This window comes from Dicentrarchus labrax, unplaced genomic scaffold (genome assembly GCF_905237075.1).
Source record: "Dicentrarchus labrax unplaced genomic scaffold, dlabrax2021, whole genome shotgun sequence".
Lineage (NCBI taxonomy): Eukaryota > Metazoa > Chordata > Actinopteri > Moronidae > Dicentrarchus > Dicentrarchus labrax.
The window spans coordinates 21,435,493-21,459,030 of record NW_026136719.1 but is presented as its reverse complement, the minus strand read 5'-3'; the positions used below and the strand labels follow the sequence as shown (position 1 = coordinate 21,459,030).

The 23,538-nt window shown below is 39.9% G+C and overlaps 2 protein-coding genes across 3 annotated transcripts in view; both read left to right on the top strand.

The window, feature by feature from the left end:
- Positions 1-9,984, top strand: part of itsn2b (intersectin 2b) — a 31,617-nt gene extending 21,633 nt beyond the window's left edge. For both annotated transcript variants that reach the window (XM_051379184.1, XM_051379183.1), the window contains exons 28-40: positions 3,760-3,881; positions 4,082-4,188; positions 4,324-4,507; positions 4,813-4,911; positions 5,141-5,224; positions 5,337-5,420; positions 5,559-5,621; positions 6,105-6,254; positions 6,526-6,644; positions 6,738-6,820; positions 6,905-6,988; positions 7,176-7,349; positions 7,604-9,984. In XM_051379184.1, coding sequence (XP_051235144.1) covers positions 3,760-3,881; positions 4,082-4,188; positions 4,324-4,507; positions 4,813-4,911; positions 5,141-5,224; positions 5,337-5,420; positions 5,559-5,621; positions 6,105-6,254; positions 6,526-6,644; positions 6,738-6,820; positions 6,905-6,988; positions 7,176-7,349; positions 7,604-7,752 — 1,502 coding nt within the window. In that variant the 3' untranslated portion in view covers positions 7,753-9,984. The remainder of the gene's footprint in view (positions 1-3,759; positions 3,882-4,081; positions 4,189-4,323; positions 4,508-4,812; positions 4,912-5,140; positions 5,225-5,336; positions 5,421-5,558; positions 5,622-6,104; positions 6,255-6,525; positions 6,645-6,737; positions 6,821-6,904; positions 6,989-7,175; positions 7,350-7,603) is intronic.
- Positions 9,985-15,070: 5,086 nt separating this feature from the next.
- On the top strand, positions 15,071-23,209 carry eva1a (eva-1 homolog A (C. elegans)). The gene is made up of 4 exons (XM_051380267.1): positions 15,071-15,295; positions 20,894-21,055; positions 21,215-21,574; positions 22,222-23,209. The coding sequence occupies exons 2-4, from the start codon at positions 20,908-20,910 to the stop codon at positions 22,332-22,334; spliced, it is 621 nt and encodes a 206-aa protein (XP_051236227.1). The 5' UTR covers positions 15,071-15,295; positions 20,894-20,907; the 3' UTR covers positions 22,335-23,209.
- Positions 23,210-23,538: the final 329 nt, after the last annotated feature.

Here is a 23,538-nt window from a genome sequence, read left to right as displayed (position 1 = left end):
ATATACAGTAAAACATTCAACAATGATGTCATCTCAAATTACATGTACAAATTAAGCAGGGTTATTGCACAAGGAACAAATTAGTTTTTACTACTATTGCACTTCAACCTTACTACTCTAAATATATGGCCTGAGGGAAGCGTTTAAAACTCAAGGTGAAGGTGGTTTGTAGTCCAGTTTGGACATGGCCTTGTGGAGAACCTGCTCCTCAAAGATAGCCATCGGGGATGTCTGCGGGACACTTATCACCTTCCCAGCAACCTTAACAACATGGTTCAGGTGTTTTTATCCCTATTGTTCAGGTTACTGTACCAAGCAATCACAGACAAAGGGAGAACAGATTCAATAAACGACTTATAAAACAAGGACATCATTTTCTACATTAAAAACATTTAACTTCCTAAGGAAGTACAAACATTGCTGCCTCTTCTTACGGACTGCATCAGAATTCAATTCCAAATCAAATTTTAAAATATAGTTGATGACTGTCAAGTGTGACTTACTAATACTTTGTTCATCTATGCAACCTCCATCTGCCATCACTGATATTTTCATCATCATATTTTCATCCACCCATCTCTTTATCTGTATATCCTCTCTTCTCACTGACTATTTCCCCTGTTTTTCCCACTTCCTCCCTCCCTCCCCAATCTGTATTTCTCCTTCTCTCTCTCTCTCTTTCTCTCTCTTTCTCTCTCTCTCTCTCTCTCTCTCTCTCTCTCTCTCTCTCTCTCTCTCTCTCTCTCTCTCTCTCTCTCTCTTCCCTCTGCTTCTGTTTCTTTCTCCTTCCAGGGCGGTAGAAAGTCCTCTTCCTCCTCCACCTCCTCCTCTTCCTCTCCTACTCCTGACTTCAGAGAGACCCACTATTCCACACTGCTCTGAAGGGGCAGAGTGTCTGGACTTTCTACTAACTTCTCCCACTGAGCTAATGTTACTGTGTGTGTGTGTGTGTGTGTGTGTGTGTGTGTGTGTGTGTGTGTGTGTGTGTGTGTGTGTGTGTGTGTGTGTGTGTGTGTGTGTGTGTGTGTGTGTGAGTTAACAGAGTGAACGTGTGTGTGTGTGAGAGAGAGAGTTAACAGAGGGAACGTGTGTGTGTGTGTGTGAGAGAGAGTTAACAGAGTGAACGTGTGTGTGTGTGTGTGTGAGAGAGAGTTAACAGAGTGAACGTGTGTGTGTGTGTGTGAGAGAGAGAGTTAACAGAGTGAACGTGTGTGTGTGTGTGAGATAGAGGAAACAATACTGACAGGTCCTGTTGCCTGTGAATGAACCAGGACCTGAAACAACTTAATGATGACTCTCAATGCTGATTCTATGAATTGTTAAAGCCTCAGTGCCTTTTGTGATTTCCTCTGTTTTTATTTTGATTGTGAACTGATGATGCTTATCATCATGTGATTAATACGAACATGCATCTGACACAGAGGGATAGTTGGTCTCTCTGTGGCTTGTCCCTCTTCCTTCCTTTTGTTTCTCTTCACAACATGCTTATTTTCCCTTTTTTTTCATCCCACATCACTCACTTTTTCCTTTCTCCTTTCTTCCTTTTCTTTCATTTTCCATTCTTCTTATACTTTTTTCCATTCTTACTGTCCAGTTTTCTGACAGTCTTCAGCTCACACAGAACCCAATATTGTGTCTCTGTCTCTCCTCAGCGATGTGTCTATATTCAGCCTCGTTCTATAACTCTCATGCCTGTGGATATAATGATCGATAAAGGACCCAGCACTCTGCACTTGTTTTTAAAATGCTTGAAACAAGGCATGATGTGGCTATTTGACTTTTTAAATCCATCAAAGAAAAAAATGTTCAGGAAGGAATAAAGTAATAGAGATGTTCCACGAAACATTTGTACAGGATTGAGTCAGAAACTTGTGTGGATAAAATGTTGCCTAGCCTTTGCTTTCACCTCATGGAAACTCTGCTAACTATAACCATTTTGCAGTGGATTTTATGCCTTTAAAAAACCTTCTGTTGAGCTTAATTTGGACAATAAATGGTACAAGCGGAAGCGTACAGTTTGTCCTCTACATTCAAAAGCCATAATTGGATCAGCTGCTATCACTGATAGAAGGAACATAAGTAGGTTTGAAATGAGATGAAGCGACTCTTCGCCATATGGCTTACTGTTCAAAGTCACTGACTGACATGAACTTTGCCTCCAGGGGTGATATTACAAACTGCTGCTGTTGCACCTTATAGTAACTGAATGCCGTTTTGCTGCTGCTCTAAATGTTTTTGTTTGCTCAAAAAGTGAATGAAAAAATAACATAGTTATTGTTATTGTCAGGACTGTGGATACATTTTATTCAGGTCAACAAGTGGAAAACACTTGTCTATGCAAGCTTCACGTGAGGTTCTGTGACTCCTGTGTTCAGTCTGATGAATACTGGCATCAAATGAAAGATGTTTCAGTACTTTAGTTAACCACCATCAAATTGTTGCACAAGCTGTAGCCACTGTTTTTCTTTTTTCTCATCTAATTCAGAAGTTACCTGGCTCAGTTTACCACAAACCTCCCTCAGATCTGTGAAAGGCTGCAGTAGAATCGAGTAAACCACACTGGCAGAAAGCTGCATTAAAGGTTCATACTGTAGCAGCAGGCACTGTTAGCACAACTGATTTGAGAATATATATATTTAGAACGTTTGTGGTACAAGATGGTGTAACTATTTTTGAAGATGTATCTAATATATTTTCTGATTCTGAAATGAAACAAAAAATAAAAATTGGTTTGAGATGACGAGTGTTGTTGAAATATCAGTTCACCTCTACACAGAGAGAGTGTGTGTGTGTGTTGTATGCAGAGTTTATATTGTCAACACAATACACATGATTAAGATGGACAGATATATATGGTATGTGAACAACCTTTTCAGCTGTTTTAGTCACCTGTATTCAGCGTGATGCAGAGTCAAACATCCAAATTAGACAACACTTTTCTTTTTTTCTTTTTAGCCTCAACTGTGCTAATATGATCTGATCTGGACAAATTTTCCAAGTTTCCAGATTTATTATAGTGGCAGAAGTCACTAAAATCTAGAAAAGGAAAAAAAAGCCTTTTCCACTCTGAACATGCATCAAAGGGTGAGAGAGAAAGAAAGAATCCCCCTTCCTGTTTTGGTACAAACAGATTTGGTCTGGCAGAAGTTTTAGTCTGATACCAAGATTGCAGTTCAGAAAGAGAAAGAGACGAACAAGACAGGAGGGACAGCGAACAATCAGACTGTGAGCAAACTCAACGGAAGACAGACAGCTAACTAAAATATTAGAGAGACGGAATTGGAGTCATAGTGATGACTTTACAGAGCAGATTTACCTTTCTAAACCTTTGGGATGAGACAGATGATGAGAGTGAAGAAGGAGAGGGAGAGGAAAGTGAAGGCTCAGTAAGGGAGCAACAGTCAGCTAATACGGAACCCTCACAATGGGCCAATGGACACCCTGTATCAGGTAAGTGTGTGTGTGTGTGTGTGTGTGTGCCTGTGTGTGCTTGTGCTGATCTAGATTATCGTCTTTCATGTTTCCCTTCTTCTTCTTCCCATCGTCTCCCTTTCTGATGACTTCAGTAATGTGCACATACACTTGAGAAACAGTCAATACATCAACGTTTTGTTTTTGTCCAAATGTCCAGCAGGAGGCAGTAAAGGCGGTGCTGTGGTTTAAGTAATGACTTGGTTTACGTTGAGGCCGGTGCACTGGTTGAATTTATCTGTCCAAGTAATACAAACCCTTCTCTTGTGTGTTCCTCCTCTCCTGCAGGGTGTGCAGACCTGAACAGCCTGGACTCACTGAGCCCCCAGGAGAAGAAGAGACAGGGTTACATCCATGAGCTGATACAGACTGAGGAGAGATACGTGGAAGACTTGCAGATAGTGCTGGAGGTAACAGACACATGTCCTGCTGAATAACTTGTGTATAAATATATACAGCAAACTGAGTACAATTACATGCTGTGGCAGAACATAGTGTGTGTAAATCCTTAATTTTTTTTCTATCTTGACGTGTGTGTGTGTGTGTCTGTGTCTGTGTCTGTGTGTGTGTGTGTCTGTGTGTGTCTGTGTGTGTGTGTCTGTGTGTGTAGGTTTTCCATAAGCCTATGTTGGAGTCGGGCCGGGTGAAGGAAGCAGAGATGAGCATGATCTTTGTTAACTGGAAAGAACTGCTGACCTGCAACACTAAGTTTCTCAAGTAAATATCACAGAGCGAATGTGATTTAAAAGGGACAGTCGGTCTGAGTGGATTAATTATACACAAGTGCAGCTATTTTAATGTTAAAAACACAGAGCTGCTTGGGTTTTCATATGTGCATTTATGTGTGTGCAGGGCACTACGTGTTCGTAAGAAGACGGGCGGGGAGAACATGCCGGTGCAGATGATCGGAGACATCCTGGCTGCTGAGCTGTCCCACATGCAGCCCTACATCCGCTTCTGCTCCTGTCAGATCAACGGAGCCACACTGCTCCAGATTCGCATTGACAGCGAGCCGGACTTCAAGAACTTCCTCAAGGTAGGAAGGAGAGGAAGGAGTGAGCAAGGAAAGGAAGTGAAGGTGTAACTATAAGAAAATAAACATAAGAGTGACAGAATAATTGTGGAAATGTGTTTACTTCCTGTCCTCTTTTAGTTGTTTTCTTACTTTTCCTAATATTTCCCATTTATAGCTAACTTGTTGTTCAATCAGAAATACACTCCACCTCTGTTGAAACTGGCCTAAAGTCATTCTCGCAGACTGTTTTAGAAACCAGGCACACGCATGAAGGTGAAAACAAGATTATTTTTCTCTTTATTAACACTGTCTTTTATTCCCACCAGAAAATTGCCACAGACTACAGGTGTAAAGGCATGCCGTTGTCCAGCTTCCTGCTGAAACCCATGCAGAGGATCACACGCTACCCGTTGCACATCAAAAACGTAGGCCATCGTGTTCATGAGCGTGTCTCATTAAGTGGTTCAAATACTGACCTTACTGCGTGTAATTAACTGTGTGTGTGTGTGTGTGTGTGTGTGTGTGTGTGTGTGTGTGTGTGTGTGTGTGTGTGTGTGTGTGTGTGTGTGTGTGTGTGTGTGTGTGTGTGTGTGTGTGTGTGTCTGTGTGTGTCTGTGTGTGTCTGTGTGTGTCTGTGTGTGTGTGTGTGTGTAGATCCTGGAGTGCACTGCAGAGGGCCATGCTGACCGAGGTCCTCTTAAAGAAGCTCTGGAGAAGGCTGAAGAACTTTGTCAACAGGTTTGATTCTCTCAATTCTCTATGACCTTGCTTATTCCTTCTTACTCTCTTCTGTGTGGAAAAGATCTGGTCTTTGAATTTTATTGTTTTCTCTGAATAATTGTAAAAACAGGTAAACGAGGGCGTGAGAGAAAAGGAGAACTCTGACCGACTGGAATGGATTCAGAACCACGTACAGTGTGACGGCGCTGCAGAGGTATTAAACTAAGAGTTTTGTATAAATCAAGTAATTTATTTTTAGTAGTAGTATTTAGCTCGATTAACTTTTTGGTAGTATCAAAAGAGAATTTTCCATTAGACCTAATCTAAAGAACAAGTTTCTGTCTTTCAACAGAACATGGTCTTTAACTCTCTCACCAACTGTTTGGGCCCCAGGATACTGCTCCACAGCGGCAAGGTGAGTAAAACTGTGTGTCTGAAACTGCAGAAACTGGAGGCAGTGAATTACTCTGGTGGGTTAATATATTCCAGAGAAATTAACATTTTTTTACTGAATGAATATTTTTAAATGTAAAATGCTACAGAGAGCAGACAGACCGGGGAGTACAGGGAGATGAAACGTGAAACATGACCGTCAGATCTCGGGATGTCGTGGTTACATGTTACAAGCCGCAGACCACACAGTGAAACTTTCACAGTAGAGATCAGTAAGCAGAGACCCGACAGAAGGATCTCAGAGCATGATGATACATCACCATGATTAATGTTGTTATATAAAAGTAGATATTGGGTTTTTGACTTAAGGATTAAATGTCTTCTTATGCTGAACAGTTGACTATAAAAAATGTCAAGTAAATAGGTTTTAGTTCGCCTTACTGTCTAATTATTGTTGCAGTGATTATAAATATTATATATATATATAAATATCACTTCTTTTCAGATGTACAAGGCAAAGAGCAACAAGGAACTCTGGGCTTTCCTCTTCAACGACTTTCTGCTTTTGACTCATGCGTCCAAACAGTTCACCTCGTCTGGCCCTGATAAACTGTTCAGCAACAAGAACAACGTACAGCTCAAGATGTACAAGCCGGTAAGACACGCACACTTTTTTTGTTGTTGTTGCTTTTTTAACTTTTGACGAAATCAAACAGACAGGGTCATCGTAGGTAATATGAAATGTTTGACATCGTATACAAAAAGGAAATAAAAAGAGGCTGGGTTACATTGTAGTGTAAAGGTCCCTGGGTACTTTATGCCCATGGTTGGCCGTTGAAGTCTATAATTCGTATAAAATGTCTCCCTGTTCATTGGTCACATTTAATGTTGGTGTTTGACAGCGTGTAATCTTTTACTTCCTGCAGCCTGTGCTGCTAAATGAAGTTCTGGTTAAGCTGCCAGATCCTTCCAGCGATGAGCCCACCTTCCACATCTCACACATCGATAGAGTCTATATACTCAGGACCGACAACATCAATGAACGGTAGCTGTACACGCACTCGTGTAAACAAACACACACAGAGATTGGGTGTGTTTGGAGGCCTTTAAAATCACTGTGCGTGTTTTGTGTTTTCAGGACAGCGTGGGTTCAGAAGATCAAGGCTGCATCGGAAGAATTTATCGAGACAGAAAAGAAAAAGAGGGAAAAGGCCTATCAAGGTTTGCCTCTGCGCTCACACAGCCGCACTGATGGCAGTCAATATATGATGATCTCTGAGTGAATTGATCTGTGTGTGTTTGCAGCGCGATCTGTGAAGGCTAGTGGAATCGGCAGACTCCTCGTCACCATCTTGGAGGCCACTGAACTCAAGGCGGGCAAACCCAATGGTGAGCGTGGATACACTCATGTTACAGAATGAACTTAAATTATTATGGTAGAATCCAGATTTTAATCCCTGCTTCATGGTTACCTAATGACGACAAGATAATGCTGCAGTTAGACTTGATTATTTTAATGCTTTCTCAAGTTTTGTGTCATTGTACGCTGTTTAACATTCTTAATGTCGTCCTCCAGGTAAAAGTAACCCATACTGTGAAGTGACCATGGGAACACAGATCTTCACGTCCAGAACGCTCAACGACACTCTGAACCCCAAGTGGAACTTCAACTGTCAGTTTCACATCAAAGACCTTTACCAGGACGTCCTCTGCATCACCATCTTTGAAAGAGACCAGTTTTCACCTGATGGTCAGTAACCTGCTAATTTCTTCCCTTTTCTTCTCTCCTTTTCACCTCGTCTTCGCCCTCATTCCTTCTGTGCGCAGTGGTTTTTATCATTATTACACCATTAAAATGTCTGAATACCACGAGTCCCTAATTCTCACCTTTTTGTCATTGGAGCCCCACGCACATAGGATGGGATCAGTTCATCTGTATTATTATTCTGAGCTCTTTTTAAGCTCCCATTAAAATGTTCCTTTCTATTTCTTTTCTTATACCAGACTTTCTCGGTCGGACAGAGGTTCCCGTGGCAACCATAAAGAAAGAGTTTGAAAACAAGGGACCAGTGACACGTCGTCTTCTGTTGCACGAGGTTCCTACGGGGGAAGTGTGGGTCCGCCTCGACCTGCAGCTCTATGCAAACAAGTAGCTGTATAGGATGAACTGAAATAATAATGGAGTCTTCTACCAAGACGTTTTCCTCCTGCAGAGTAACCAAATAAGAAAAGCTGCTTTTTCTCACCTAAACAAACTCGGGAGGGTTCCCCACACACGCCTAATATGGACTAAGATACCCTAATCAAACTGAACTGTGTTTCACACACAATGCCTAAATATATTAATGTCAACCAGCACTAGTAATACCTCTTCTGATGTCACCTGAGTCTTCCAGTAGGGAAGCGAAACCCAACAATAGGAGTCAGATCTCTTTTTTTTTTTCTCTTTTGACTGGTGCAGCTGTTTGCACCCGACCAATACGTACTGTATGCTCTGAAGGAGTTAAAAGGAAGGACCGCAGCCACAGTGGAGACGCAGCGCGTGGTGGAGTTGAGTCTGGGTCCTTCTGTAATAATTTATAACCTTCAGATGGAGGTAGAAGTGAAAAAAGACAGTTTAGAAGCAGATAACCACAGTACTATTAATAAAGTAATACGGCTATCAGTAGAAAGTTCATATCTACTCTACTGTCTAGACTCTCACAGCTCTGTAGTTACAACAGTTGGGTTTTGAATATTCAGTGATTGAGACACACTTTGCCAAGTCTGGTCAACCAAGGCCGTTTAATGAGTAGAAGCTGAGCTAACAAGTGTTTTCTCTTAACTTACAAGATATGTACATATGTACTGATGGTTTTCAAGAGACTGTCTGATCCGTAACATGTCGTCTTCTCACAGTGACGTTAAGCGAATCATAAACAGTAGATGGCAGATGATGGACCGCAACACGGACTCTGTCGAGCCGACTGGTCTGGAGTCAGTTTACTACTGTAGATAGAAGATCTCAGGATATGCTGTTCTGGGTTGAGTGTTTGTTAATCTGTTGTGTGCGTGTCTATGTGTGTGTGTGCATGTCTTGAGTGTAGAAGTCTACTTAACGTTTAGTTAAGATATAGCAACATATAACAAATATCTTCAGCCGAGGGCTCTTGATGCTGTAACTCTTGGATTTAATTCATAACTTCTGGCCTTAATACAAGTCATCTTTTTAGTCTTTTAAAATCTGTCAGTTCTTTGGGATGCTGTTGGTCTCTGGATATATTTAGTAGCTTGTTTTCTTTCGTGTGCAAAATCCGCCACGGCCAAGAAGTTTGAGTGCAACTAATAACACACAGGTATGAAAAACTCTACTGATGAACATTTTCCTTTCCCTTTCCTTCTACACCTGTTCCTGCCTTCCTCTTCACTATGGAGGATTTTGAGGATGTCAATATTTAGAGGCAACACAGATAGACAAGAGAGTTTGTCAGCAATAATAAACAGTATTTTGTATCTTGTATTTTTGTTCTTTACACCTTTTACGCTGCCAGAGATTTTTAAGTGTCATTCTCCAGTCCTCGTCTCACTGACAGCAATATTAGCCATCTCTGTTGCCTCAAAAAGTTGCCCTTTACAAACATCCGCCATGAAAACTTTACAAGGATATAGTGTGTAAAAGCTTTTTATTTATGTTGTCGGTTAACTTTTTGGTGTCTTCTATCATGTTTTTACTCTTTTTGTCCTTTTACATCCAGTTTCTTTTCTTTTCTAACTCTGAGCGGATATTAACAAAAAAGTGTTGTATTTATTTCTTAATTTATGCGTGTGTGACCATCCAGAGGTTTGGAGCGGCTTTGCTTGCTGTGACATCTTGGATAATCAGTTGGTATCCACTGGGTTTGTTTTGAAGATGTGTGACGTCAAATATTAAAGATGTGTTCATCGGACACATGTTGATACGGTTTTAAAAGGCAATATAACATCTTAGATGATTCTGTATGATTGAGTTTTACTGTAAGTAGACTAGGTCACTAGTCGTTTTGGTAGGCCTGCTGTTTTGTGCTCTTGTACTTTATTCATTTTTCTTATTCAAGCAACAAAACTTTCTTTTTAAGTCCTGTATTAACTTTTTTTTTTGAATTTGTGGAAAATGTGCAAATAGACTGGACTACCTTCCTCATCTGTGTAGAGGTGGTACAAGTTTGTGTTTTTTGTTTTACTTTTTATTTTCCGCAGCCTTCTGCATTGACTGCTGCTGTGCTAACTGAGTTTATGGCCTCTATAACCCAGATTGTCCCATCAGCCTGGAGTCTGGAACCTGCTGTTTGTACTCACTTTGGCCTCCATGTGGCTCTCTCTGAATCAGGGTTTCTTAAGTCAAATTAAAGACATTAAAAGTGAACAAACTGTCGATTTATTAAAGCAGCATTTAAAACTTGCAGCACCCCACCTCTTGCAGCAGAACATAAGGGGTGAATGGCCCCTAAACTTCAGCTTTAGACATTTAGAAGTATGTTAACAAGTGAGACTGACACTCATCTGGATGTTATGTCACAGGTGATAATCGTAAACGCAACTCTAACTTCATGTAATTTCTTTCAAACGCTGATTATCTAAGTAACTTTGTCCGAAACACACCACTTCAGCCTTTGTACATAATTACACCGTCCAAACATTACCAGTCACAACACAACCTTTATTGTTGTTATTTTATTTTTATTTGTCATTTTGTGTAGAGTGAATACACTAATCATGATGCAAGCTTTTTTTTAAAGATGCCTACAATAAAGTGAAATTACATGTTTGAGCGCTAACATTCAGTGTAGGGAGGACATAGGGTTTATTTCACTACATCACAAGCATAAACTCTGTCTTGTTTTGTCTGGTTAATCAAATATTTGACTAAATTGTTATTAATGTTATTTTAGTAAAAAAAAATAAAACCAGACTCAATATAAAATTTGATTTTATTTCTCACTGGTTTGTGTTGGTGTCCATCCACGGACTCAGTGAAGTTCAGTGTGGACTTGTCAGTGCGCACCAATAGACCTCATTAAGTCCTTCTTCACCCTCCACTGGCTCTGGGTCCACAGGAGCAACAGTCATTATGTAACCACGCTGAGTGGCTCTGCGAGAGGCTGACAGCAACACACACAGCTGCGTAACTGAGTCGACCAAGTCAGCTGAACTCAACCTTCTGAGTCCCACAGTGGTATAATGGATTTAATGCAGTGGGACTGTGGTGATATAAATGGTAGTAACCTGTGGTAACTAATTCCTTTATACTTGATTAAAAACCAATGTGTCCCAGACGTAGAAGAACCACTCGACCTCAAAAAAGGATTTTAATTTTATACATATATTGCTCCAATATTATAATCTCAGATGACACTTTAACAATTACAGATAACTGTAGCCTGTAATGTAAAATATTTGGATACCAAAAAATTACAAAATGTAAAAATAGATTATATTGCTTGTTGGTTAAAGATTTAAATGACCAAAGAAAAAGTAACATTTTGGAAGCATGTCACTGTAAATACACTGTTAGGAGGATGCCTGTGATATGGATATAATACTGCACCACAGTGAAAAGAAAGAATGTGTTTATATGAGAGTGTGAAATAGTTTGATTCAGTTACTACAAGGCAGGCAGAGTGTTTGCATTAATTTAATTTGTCTAGTAAGTGGAAAGCTCAAATTGGACATGTGTAAAGAGATGAAAATAGGCAGACAGCTCTCCTGTGTCTGTCTGTCTGTCTGTCTGTCTGTCTGTCTGTCTGTCTGTCTGTCTGTCTGTCTGTGTTGTTTGCAGGTAGTCACAATGAAGGTCATGTATGTCTGAGTATATATTTATATACTGTGTGCAGACTGTCAGTGTGCAGACTGTCAGTGTGCCCTTTGTAGTCCCTCAGGAGACAATATACAGGTTTGGAGAGCAAGAAAGAAACTCTAGACAAACTTATGATGTTCAAAATTAAAAATTTCAATATTAAAAATATTTTAACATGCCAAAGCTCTCATAAGCAACTAACTGGTGAAGAAAGTTTAAAATTTAGCAGCTTAAGAGCCAGATTTTTCCCTCAACTTGTCTATATAGGTGAAATGTAACTTTGTCATGGCTGCCAACTAAAACAAATTAATATTTTGTATCTAACTGCCAATTTGAGTTAGATATTTTTAGATATTTCTTTATAGCTCTCATGCAAAAATAAATCACGACTCATACAGTAAATCGTCTTTCCATAGGACTTTCCCTTTTAAATAAAGGTACAGTAAGAGTAGAGGCACACAGAAATAGCAAAAGGTAAGGCTAAAGGTTGGGAACGGGTTGATGGAGCTAGAGAGTGAGGTAAAGTATAAAAAGAGAAGTGCAATAAAGCAGAAGAAGAGAGTAGTTCAGAGGCAGGAGGAGGAAAACAGACAGAAGGGAATAAACACATATGGAGACAGAGAAAGACAGTATGGAGAGAGAGAGAGAGAGAGAGAGCGAGAGAGATGTGCATGGAGGATGAGTCTGAGAGGCCCTCAGTTCCACTTGACTCAGTCATGGGAATGATTTGATTATCACCACATGAACAGCTGTCTTATGTAACACACACACGCACACACACAAAGAAAGAAAGAAAGAAAGAAAGAACTCAAAAATAATGAGAGGTCTGTGTTCTGGCCAAAAACCTACACTGAGCAAAGGTGGCCTGTAGCAACAGAATGACAGAGAGTGAAAGAGAGAGTCCATATCAAAGAAAGCTCACAGAGAGGGTCAGCCAGGCCTCTTCCTGTCAAATTTAAACAACAAAAATGTTCCTAGTTTCTTCATTTAGCAGATATTACATACATTCATAACTGAATTTGAATGGGTTGAACAAATACAATACAAGAAGCTGAGAACTCAATTTGGTTATTCCTAATATTTCTGTTTAAATGTATCAGTACATATTATATACATTAATCTGTATTGAAACTGACCCAGAGACGAGACTGCCCACACTGAAGGTCCAGCTAATGAATAATGAAATGAAATACTAGTGGAGCAAAGACTGCACTGTTATGTAGGTCCAGCATTGCCACCCAGCATCTGAAACTCCTGTCCCTTGCTATTTCAGAGATGACTGACAACAGTTCCCCACAGAACACACTGCACAGAGTTAACAGTGTTAATATTTCATCGCACTGAGCAGGAGGTGAACAAATGGATGCATTATGGATGTAAGTGGTGTATGTGTTGTGCTTTCTGTATGTAGAACAATGTTTAGATCGCATTATTCCCTCTAGTTTGAGTCCCGGCCCTCTGCTCATCGAGGCCTCACCTCTCCGAAACACTTTCCAATATACTCAGTTACCAGTTTATTACAAATGTGCAGCCTGATGCAGCCTAATACAACAACATGTGATGTTTTATTGCAGTTGACTTCCGACCTCTCGTGTATGCAAATGTGGGTGAACAAAAACATCAGAAAGACCTTTAATGTGATAGAGACAGAGAGTAGATGTAGTGTAGACGATGAAGGTGAAGGGAAGAAAGGCAGTGAGGTTGTTCTGATGGTAGGATGAGGAGAGAATGTGAGGGGTGCCCTGAAGACTATTTACAGATGACCTGGGACTATGTTTTATTCATTTGTTTTTTATTCTGTGATACAGTAGCCCTCTCGCAGTGTAGAGGCCAGAAGGAAAAGGTCTGTTTTCTGCCTTTCTCTTCAACCCAGGGCATAATAAAGACCTTAACAACCATGAAGAAATTACTGTAATTTCTTGTAATGTTCTCTCTCAAGTAATTATGCAATCTGTTGAGAGAAGTGGGCTAAAATGTGCTTAGGTTTCAGACTGGCTAAAGCACACCCAGTATCACAATTTGATCTTTAGAGTAATATTAAATATTGTATGAACAGTGCATTACCGACTACTCTAATAACCTTTACAGAGGCAAATGTTAAGTTGTTGATTCAGTGATTTGTATAAGAGTTTGAATGGATATAAGGGGGGGGGCAACCCACTCGTGAACAGCGGGGGGAAGTAAAAACAGAAAAAAACATGAAAGGCGAAAAATGGAGGGACATGAAACAGACCAAAGGGATTACAACTGATATTAGCAATGTGAGGGATTGAAGGCAACTGTTGGTCGATTGGTCCACCATTTTGTTCCGGGCCAAAATATCTCAACAAATGTTAGATGGATTTGCACAAAATTTTGCTTTGCTGACATTGCCTCCAGCTCCACAATGAGGCTGACATTTTGGGGTTTTGGGTGAAATGTTACAACAGCTGTTGGATAGATTGGCCATGCCCATGTCCCCCTCAGGTAGTATAACTTTAATTTACTTTAATTTTACTAATTAACAATAATGCATTTTCCACCTAAAAGCAAAGCCGCAGACTGTTTTAAGTACACCTTTGAATGTTTTTTTCATATACCTGTAGAGAGCTGTTGCCCTGGATAATTCTGTCAACCCACAACCAGAGGCAGGAAGGTTTCTCAGGCTTTTCCCTGTTGCATAATATCAGCACAAAAATAACCTGCCAAGATGACAGGTTGGCTGATAAAATTTTCATAAACGTTATCTGATATAAAGTTATTTTTAGAAAATTGTTGATTTTGTTCTACAACATCATTCCCATACTTCTAGAAAGTTCAGTCATTTGTTGTGTGTAAAGCATTTCGTAACACTGGTTTTGAAAATGTTGCAAAATATATTTTGAACATTTTTATGTTCATCACACATTGAACACCATTTCACATGTGATAAATTCACATGGAATAGGCACGCATAGTTTGCAGTGTAAAACATTGCACGTGCACTGGTCATTTTCACGTGTCATCATATTTGAAATTCACACGTTGTAAATGTACATATAGGCACATGTGGGTTTTCAGCATTACACATGAAATACAATATTTCCCAATGAGAATTTTAAAGCATTCAGTTTGCTTTTCTGTGACTCTGTCCCTCCCTCACTCCTTACAGAAAGAGAGAGAAACCAAGAGGGCAGAGGCAGCAAATCTGCATATACAAGCATATGCACGTGTCATGTCTTTGTGTGTGATTGAGTGTGTGTGTGTGTGTGTGAGAGAGAGAGAGAGAGAGAGAGAGAGAGAGAGAGAGAGAGAGAGAGAGGGCTGCAGACGTTTGGCAGAGAGAGAAGAGAGGGATTTGGTCGACCTATCGGGGGCTTTTATGTCATATTTCTGCCCTGAGGACCTGACCTCTGCCTCTCTGTCTGGAAAATAACCTGGAAAAACTAAAATGGAATATCGGAAAACTCCACTCTGTAAAAACCAGTCAGAGCAACATCCCTCTTTCTGGTACTGCATCCAGGAAAGAAGAACTGAAGGCATGAATGACTAAAAATTTTAATTTGTATCTACTAAGAGAGTGACGAGGAGAGGAAGGCTTGTATACGTGGGCCTATCTGACAACAGGGGGAGGACACAGAAGATTTATACATATAATTATACTGTTAGTGTTTTCTTTGAGGGAAAGGCAAAGAGAGGAGAGGAGAGGAGAGGAGAGGAGAGGAAAGGGGAGGAGAGAGTAGAGAGCAGAGACAGTAGAGGAGTACAGAGCGGATAGAGGAGAGGACCAGAGCAGAGAGGAGGAGGAAGGAGAGGGGAAGAAGAGGAGGCAAGAGAGGAGGAGAGGTGAGGAGAAGTGGAGAGGAGAGAGGAGAAAGAGGAAAGGAGTAAACACAGTCCAGATGGCATCTTGGCATTAATGAAATGTAAGTATAAACAGTGTGTTTGCATATGCATGTGGTGAGATTTGCACGTGATGCTGCTGCTGCTGTTATTGTTGTTGTTGTCCTGTAATGAGCCTCCACTTACAACTATTTTTACTTTCTCTTGCTCAGATTCTCTTCATCTCTTCTTTTCCTTGTCTCCCTCTTTCTCTCTACTCTCTCTGCAGGTCATGTTAGATAGTAGTGGTGCAGCAGCAAAGGGAAAGGCCACTGTCACATTGCATTAGCATGACACACACACACAGAGACTGGGAGAAATACGCTTAAAGTGTGATGAGCGCATGTGGATGATGTGTGCGTCTGTGTGTGTGTGTAACTGAAACAGGCGTAGAAACCATTTAGTTCTCTTAACCACATGGAGAAAAACAAAGAGCTATTGTGCCACATAAGAATTTGATCAGACTGCACAGACACAGAGAGCAAAAGTGGGAGGAAGATAAGTGTCTATGAAAAAGAGGAAGAAGGGAAAGTATCTTTTCCTTGCTGCTGACATGTTGGATCTGGACTTTGGTCATGTAGCAGGAACAAAAACAGATTGAGTGATTGTGCCACACAGGATGATACCATATGTGCTGAGAAAGCTGCTTGCATGTGCTTTCATTATTTTTTTTTCTGGCTGAAAACGTTTTTTTCTGAATTGGCCACAAAGTTACTGCTTTAACCAAGAATAGTTTGGCACATAATATAACATAATTAGTGAGCTTTAGAGGTGTTAGTAAGTGGATTTTGTCGCCTTTGGACAGAGCCAGGCTAACTGGGTCCCTGTTTCCAGACTTTATGCAAAGCTTAGCTGCTGGCGGTAGCTCTGTATTTACCATGTTATTCTTTTAAATCTCTCACATAGATAGATAGATAGATAGATAGATAGATAGATAGATAGATAGATAGATAGATAGATAGATAGATAGATAGATAGATAGATAGATAGATAGATAGATAGATAGATAGATAGATAGATAGATAGATAGATAGATAGATAGATAGATAGATAGATAGATCCTCTCGTGTAGTCATGTTTTCAGTGCAAACAGCACTTGTTGTCTAGACTGTTGGACAGTGTGTGACTGGCTGTAATGAGCTGGCTGCAGGCCAAGAGTCTCATACTAATGTCATTATATAACTGATGTTCAGCTGCCTGATAGTAAACTACTGTAGGTTTTTTTTTTACTACATGACACTGATGGAAATCTGTCTCTCTGCTCGTACTTGTTCGTAAATGTCGCACAGATGCAGTCACTCTATGAAACAAAAGAATCACAGCTGTTTTTATTTACAAAAAACAAAGTGTTGTTCATGCTGTTAATATAACCTGTGAATTATCTGTGATGGCATGGTGATGCTTTTTGTTGTAACAGTAACAGTAACCCAAATTGTCAAACCCGAGAGACAAAAAGAGAGAGCAAGCGGGAGAACTGGAGAGAGAAGGGGCACTCATGTCCTGCAGCATTTACACACAACATCACAAAATGACCCTGACAGTCAGTGCATTTAGGATTGCTTGGAGGTTGTGTTGTGTTTGGTTGTGTTATGTTGCATTGCAATGTCATGCGATCTGTTGTTGTGTTGTTTGCTCTTGCACTTGCTGTCTTGATGCATTGCTTTTTGACTGTTTTGTAACTTAATTACAGGCCTGAGGTGTGTTTTCATGCTAATGAAGATGTGAGGATGAGGCAGAAAGCATTTTAGTGGGTACATGTTTTCAAAAATTTGACAGGTGAAAATACAGATTTGTTCTTCATTGTGATCAACATTTTTAATTACAGAGTGCAAAAGTCAAGTCAAGAGTGCTGCACATTCTGTTTCAGAGGTTTTACAGCAGTAAACATCCTGAAAATTAGGCCAGTTTGATCTTCTCTGAGAGCATCATCCATTTTTTATCTGTTCAAGTTTAAACGTCTGCCATGTCTTTACAGATACACAGCATGAGAGTACAGCATGCAAGTTTTGGCTTCTTTGTACTTCTGCACAGTTTTAGACATAAAAGCTTAAAGACTGTTCCTTTTTTTAAGATTGTGTTTTCACATTAAGATACATTTCCTGTTTTTTTATTGAGGTCGTGAAAAACAAAACTGTAGCTCACCAAACACAAAAAGCAGTTGGGAATGAAAGAAAAAAACAGGAGAATAAATTAATGAAAATTATAACAGTAATAGTAATAACTGTGAGTAAATATATTTAAATATATAAACATATATAAAGAATGAAAAAAAGGGGAAAGACAAAATAAGGACAAAGAATAATAATAGAAGCATTTGCGGCTGTTTGTCGTGACGTCTGATACGTCTTCGTGAAGTAATTAGGCCTGTTTGCGATTCTTAATAAAGGGTTATGTTCCAAAAAGCTCATAATGAGAACACATTCACATGTAATGAGATTTGTTTAAAGCTGTCAGCTAGGGAAATCATAACATGTTCATGAAATTAAAAAAGCTCCACAAAAAGAGAAAATCAATGTCTGCGTCCTTTCAACCCTGCTCTACTCTGTTTGTTCTTTCACAACAGGATTAACGCTGACAACTACAGAGTTTAATTTTGTTTGGAAGAAGAGATTCAAAAGTTAAAAACATTACAAAATGTTAATGAAGAATGTCAGTAATACAAGCCTTTGCCGAGGGGATGCACAGTAATTATAGAGTCACGCTTCAAGCACAGCTCTCAGATTTGAAATTTCACTCATATGTGCTGATGTTGCTTGACTCAAGTGTTGAAATTGTGCAGATAAAGAGAGTAAAACTAATTTAGGACAGAGATTCTCATTTATCTTTGAAAATGCTTAAAGGGGATTGTAAATGTTTACAGGATTTGAGTGTTGTTGAACCCAATAAGTGATGATAATATGGACGCTCTTGCTCTATCAGCTCTTACACTGTTACACAAAACTGTAACTACAGTGTGTGACAGTGAGCTTTTAATTGGTGCACTAGCTGATGTAGTCAGGATTATTCTCAACCTTTTTGGCTCATGACCCTCGTCTACTACCAACCTACTTTATTGAAGTTTGCATTTGGGTGTTTCCATAAACTGTGAACAGAAGCAGACTTTCAGATTGTTTCACTTGAATGGTTTTTGGAAGAATGACGAGGTAATATTTAAAAGAACAAACAGAAATATGTACTTTTTGGTAGTAGTTAATCATCTTGTGACTCCTCAGACTTGTTGTTTAGGTGTTTTTATTATTATCACTTGTAACAGCCGACCATCGGACTCAAAACATGATGTATTTGAACAACTTAAACTCTTGTAAGTTGGAGCACAAGCGAAACAACCAGGGAAGCATCCTGTAAGATAAAGAAATGTGATCAGACCTTTTCCATTAAAGTCTCTTTGGAGCCCTTAATCTGAGCAGATCTGGTTAGAAAGAAGTTAAGAAAGAAAAGCAGACACAGTGGAGTCTCCTCTCTTTCCTTGCTCTTCTCATTTCCTTCTCAATTCTCCTTTAATTTCAGAGGATGAGGGATCTCCCTGGGTCCTCTCCAGGACTTCAGCTCTGTTAGACTCCTTTTCCCCTCTGACATCTCTCTTAGTCTCTCTCTCTCTCTACCATCAGACAGTCTGGACATGCAGAGTTAAAGATACTCTACATTTAACATCAGAGCCATCAATAAGTAACACACACTGAAGGTATAATCCTGAGTGTGTATGGGGGAGTTCCAGTCTGGGTGTGGGGCTGCATGTCTAGACACAATGCTGTATAAAACTAGCTCTACTCTACATTTAACCTTGGTGTTGCACATTAGTGTAGACAATAAACGGTGTGGTATGTGGCACTAGTTGATAGAGTGTTGTTGTCCCTAAAACAAGCACAATATGTCCAGGCTCATGGAAAATGTTTGCATATTAGGTCCATGTTTCATTTTCCTCTCAGTACAGCTAAACGAGAGCTGGACAAGAAGGATAAATATATATAGCTTGATATTTTAAGCATTGGTTGTGGCTTTACAAGTTGATATTTCTAAACAGAATAATGATGGATGTAAACACTCTCTTGATTCTGTAATTTGAGGGTGTTTGCATCAACCTCTAATAAACCCTGTACAGATTGTAGCCCTTTTCAAACAAATCCCCCAAGAATAAAAGACCTACAATTCTTACACTGCTTACACAGTCTAGATAACCCTGTAGTTAACGCTGAAAGACAATATTTTAACCTCATAGAAATCAACATGCTGGAGTCAGCCAGAACAATGAAAAACAAACCAGAGTCAAGGCTTCAATTGTGATTTTTGTTTGAGCCCACAAGAGACATTTACAGTAACTGAGTGTTAAGACCTTCCAAAGCAGCAGGACAAAACTCTAAAACCCTTAAACAGCTGTGTTGCTTTATCAAAATCTCCAGGAAGACATTTTACTTGACCTAAGTCAACCCCAGGTCCATGACAACAGCTTGGCTTTGACAGCAACACCACATCCGTAATGTGCCTGTGAGTGATTGTGTTTGTGTGTGTGTGTGTGTGTGTGTGTGTGTGTGAGTGTGTGTGTGTGTGTCCACCAGCAAGGTCAGTGACATATCTTGATCTGACTGACTCTATTTACAACCTACAAAGAGTAAGTTAGTTGGCTGATGGCTGTTTGTTGCCACCTACTGGTTGAGTTATAATCTCCAGAGACAGACTGGAATTTATTGACCTTTTACTTGATTCAAAAAGACTCAGATGAAGAGCCGGACAAGACAAATAATGATATTGTACCAGCCCCACCAGTATATCCCTAGCACAGTGGGACACAATGACTGGGTTTAAGGCTAAAAGGTTTTCAAATCCTGTGTGAATAGTCCACAGATAATATTATGTGTCCACAGTGTGTGTGTGTGTGTGTGTGTGTGTGTGTGTGTGTGTGTGTGTGTGTGTGTGTGTGTGTGCGTGCGCAATCCAGAGGACGGTATAGGCATGTGACACTGAGTTATTGATTGATTTGAAGTATCCTTAACCATTCTATGGTGCCCAGCCCATTCTGGCTCACAAAACACTAAAGCAACATCAGCGTGTGTTAGTGTGATCTTAAATTAAATATTGGCAGCTATGAAAGCCTCATGGTTGTCTTTCCTACTGAACCCTGCAGGCTAACAGCTCAGGCATGTTTATAATGAGGGGGAAAGTGAGAAGTGATGTATAGATTAAGGGGTAAGGCGTCAAAGATTCCAAAGTACTCTATAATTAACTCTAATGTCTCAGTCATGGATAAGGAGAAATGATTGGTGACACAATGTCTACAAGAGCATATTTCTTAAAGCACACTTCAATATTGCATTTTTATGAGCAGGGTTGGTTTCCATGAAAAACACTGCCTGTGAGTCCCAAATCACACAAACCTCTAGGGAGTAACGGGATTACTATCATTTCATTAAAAAAGGGACATTTTTACATTATATTAGATGACTATGACAAGGTAGGTTGCAGTAACTCACTTCTAACCCAGATCATTGGTGTTTTTATGCTATTATGATGTTAATCTTCATGTTTGGGTGGGAATTTGCAGGTAGAAGAGGAGTGAGACTTTTAATTTTTAATTTAATTTAACCTTTAGGATGATTTGTGAATCTTCTGCTCCCTCTCTTCCACCCCCCCTCAAACCTACAATGCAGGGAGGTCATGAAATATGAGCTCCACTGATCCCTGGGAGAATACAATAAGTCGTGACATCATGAGTGCTCCAACAACAGGAAGCCCAAATATGGAGGTGAAGGTGGTATCCCAGGAGATGGCATTGCTTAGCAACATACTGGCAGCTTACACCTTCATTGCAGGTAGGTCCAAACAGAAAAACTCCCATATGTGCCTGTGTGTGATCACACTCTAGTCATCATTACAATGTTGTGTGTGTTATAAGCTCGAGAGAGTAAGGAGAGGTAACTATTTTAAACATTTTGTTGTACTAAAAACTTTTAATCCTCTCTGTTTCTCAGACCAACCAGAGAGGACGGCATTGGTGTTTCTGGGCGGTGTTTGCGTCGGCCTTCTTGTCACACTCTGTGCCATCGTCTTCCAGATACACTGTCGAGCAGACTGCCACTATGGCAACAGTAACCACCCTCACCACCATCGCCACAGGAACAGGCATCATCACCGTCGTCATCACAGCTGTCCCCACCATCAGCCCATTGACAGTAATCCGGACAGCACTGCTGTTGTTACCTCTGTAGGGACCGGGCCTGCTGGGGACAGTGAATCAGAGGACTGGGATGACACGTCTGACCTATCGGCACGGAGACGCAGACGCTTTGAGAGAGCTCTGCTGCATGCCACCATGTTCACATCAGCTGAGGGTACTTCTCACACTGACACACACACATATGACATATATGTGAAGACAGCAGCCATCAGTATATCTCATGGAATGCATGTATTATATTGTACTTTTAATGCCATCTAAAGCTATAGATGTGATGTATTGAGCTTGCACAGTAATGCATCTTAATGTATTTTATAGTGTGGCATTACTTCTTTTACATACATAAAATACCCTAATACTTTTACCACAACTGGCCAATTACAATCTGTGCCCACATTTAGCTAAATTATGTCCCCAGTTTATGTTGTGATTTTTTTTTTTAAATGGATTAGAAAACAGTAGACAAGCTGAGTTGAACATTGCAGTTATTCTGATACATGTATATTTTTACTGAGAGAAGCTGTTTCAAAGAAATTGGTATCAAAATCAGAGACATCACTATGAGTCATTTTCCTTTCCATGGTTTGGAGTTTTGTCTAATAATGTGTCAGTTCATCTTTATACACATGCTCACACTCACAGACTGTTTATATCTATGGGCCCTACGGTCAGACATACACATACACACCCATGCTCGTACTTTAAATAGAAAGTCTCCTCAATAGTGAAATGTGATGGTTATGTGAATGGACAGTGTGTGGGCATGCTTTAACCCTTTGTTATGCTTGTGTGTATCATCAGAGCTGGACCGGGCCCAGCGGCTAGAAGAGCGTGAAAGGATTCTCCGAGAGATCTGGATGAACGGACAACCAGACATCAGTACAGTCACTCAAAGCCTCAACAGATATTATTGACACATAATCTAGCAGGCAAACAAATGGATTAAAGGTGAATAAATAAGTAAAAAAAGAACACTGGATGAAATTAACATAAAGCATACTCTTAGGAGCGCTGTCTGCACTGCACCAAAGAGATCAAACTATTACTGACAGCACTGCCCAGAGCAGTCCCCTCCATGGTGTAAACAACAAGGAAAACATATGAGTTGTGAAGGCCCAGTCCTTCAATACAGGATGACACTGAAGTGTTTAGAGGAAGAATGTCCTCGTGCTCCAAAAAAGCCAACAAGTAAAGACACAACGAACCTACAGAGCACACACTGCAATATGTAACTGCTGCCACAAAGTGGCTTTTGGTGAAAGGAATTTTATAACTTATCAAATGTTTAACAGGTGCTTTTAAGAAACTTGGAGCTTGTACAGATGAAGCATTGTGCTGCAGCTCTTCATGAGTGTATGGATTCAAATATTGGTGATACTGTGTTGTTACACATTTCTCAGCTCATCCTTTCTTTGTTTGTAAAGCTGATACAATCAAGTGGTGTGAATTGGAACCCAAATTAAACGTAACATAAATCATACAGAAGAATAAAAACGGGAGAGACATTCGCTCCGTGTTGAGATACTGGTGCTTTTACTGCTGTAATTCTGCATCCCCAGATAAAGTGAATGCACACTTATAGGAAGGACACAAAATGGTCTGTAGGTTGAATCAGTAGGTGTTGTTGCATATTAGGACAGCAGGTCATCGTGTTTGAGAGGATCATGCTGCCTTTCTTTGGCTCATGTGATAATGAGCTGGAAAAAATAATAAACTTTTTTGTTTTCTGTACATATTATTGAGTAAAATCCATTAATAAAATGAAATATAGTGGTTCACATTTCCTTAACAGTTTTTGAGTGTCTTTGTGTAAGTTGTACAGATATTTCAGCTGCTGTGTGGAGAGATTATGGGCTGTGGTTAGTTAGGTGAGTCTCAGGGGCTGATCTGAGGGTTGGCATGGGGTGGCAGCTGCCTGTCAAGTGAAACACATTCATAATAATGTGTGTGGAAATAAACACATATAATAAAATTATCTGTTACAGCCACATTTTAGACTAAGTGATAGGCTTAGGTTCAAAGAAAAAAATACAAATAAAGCAATTCTTTAGATATTTATATTCAATGCTTTACTAATGTATCACAATCATGTAATGTTTTTGAGTCCAAATATCTTAA

Bases quoted from the DNA above. Each gene is read 5' to 3' on its own strand.
- eva1a (XM_051380267.1), top strand. From the start codon at position 20,908: ATGAGCTCCACTGATCCCTGGGAGAATACAATAAGTCGTGACATCATG. The intron at 21,056-21,214 runs GTAGGTCCAAAC...TCTGTTTCTCAG, and splicing joins AGCTTACACCTTCATTGCAG to ACCAACCAGAGAGGACGGCA. The intron at 21,575-22,221 runs GTACTTCTCACA...GTGTATCATCAG, and splicing joins CATGTTCACATCAGCTGAGG to AGCTGGACCGGGCCCAGCGG.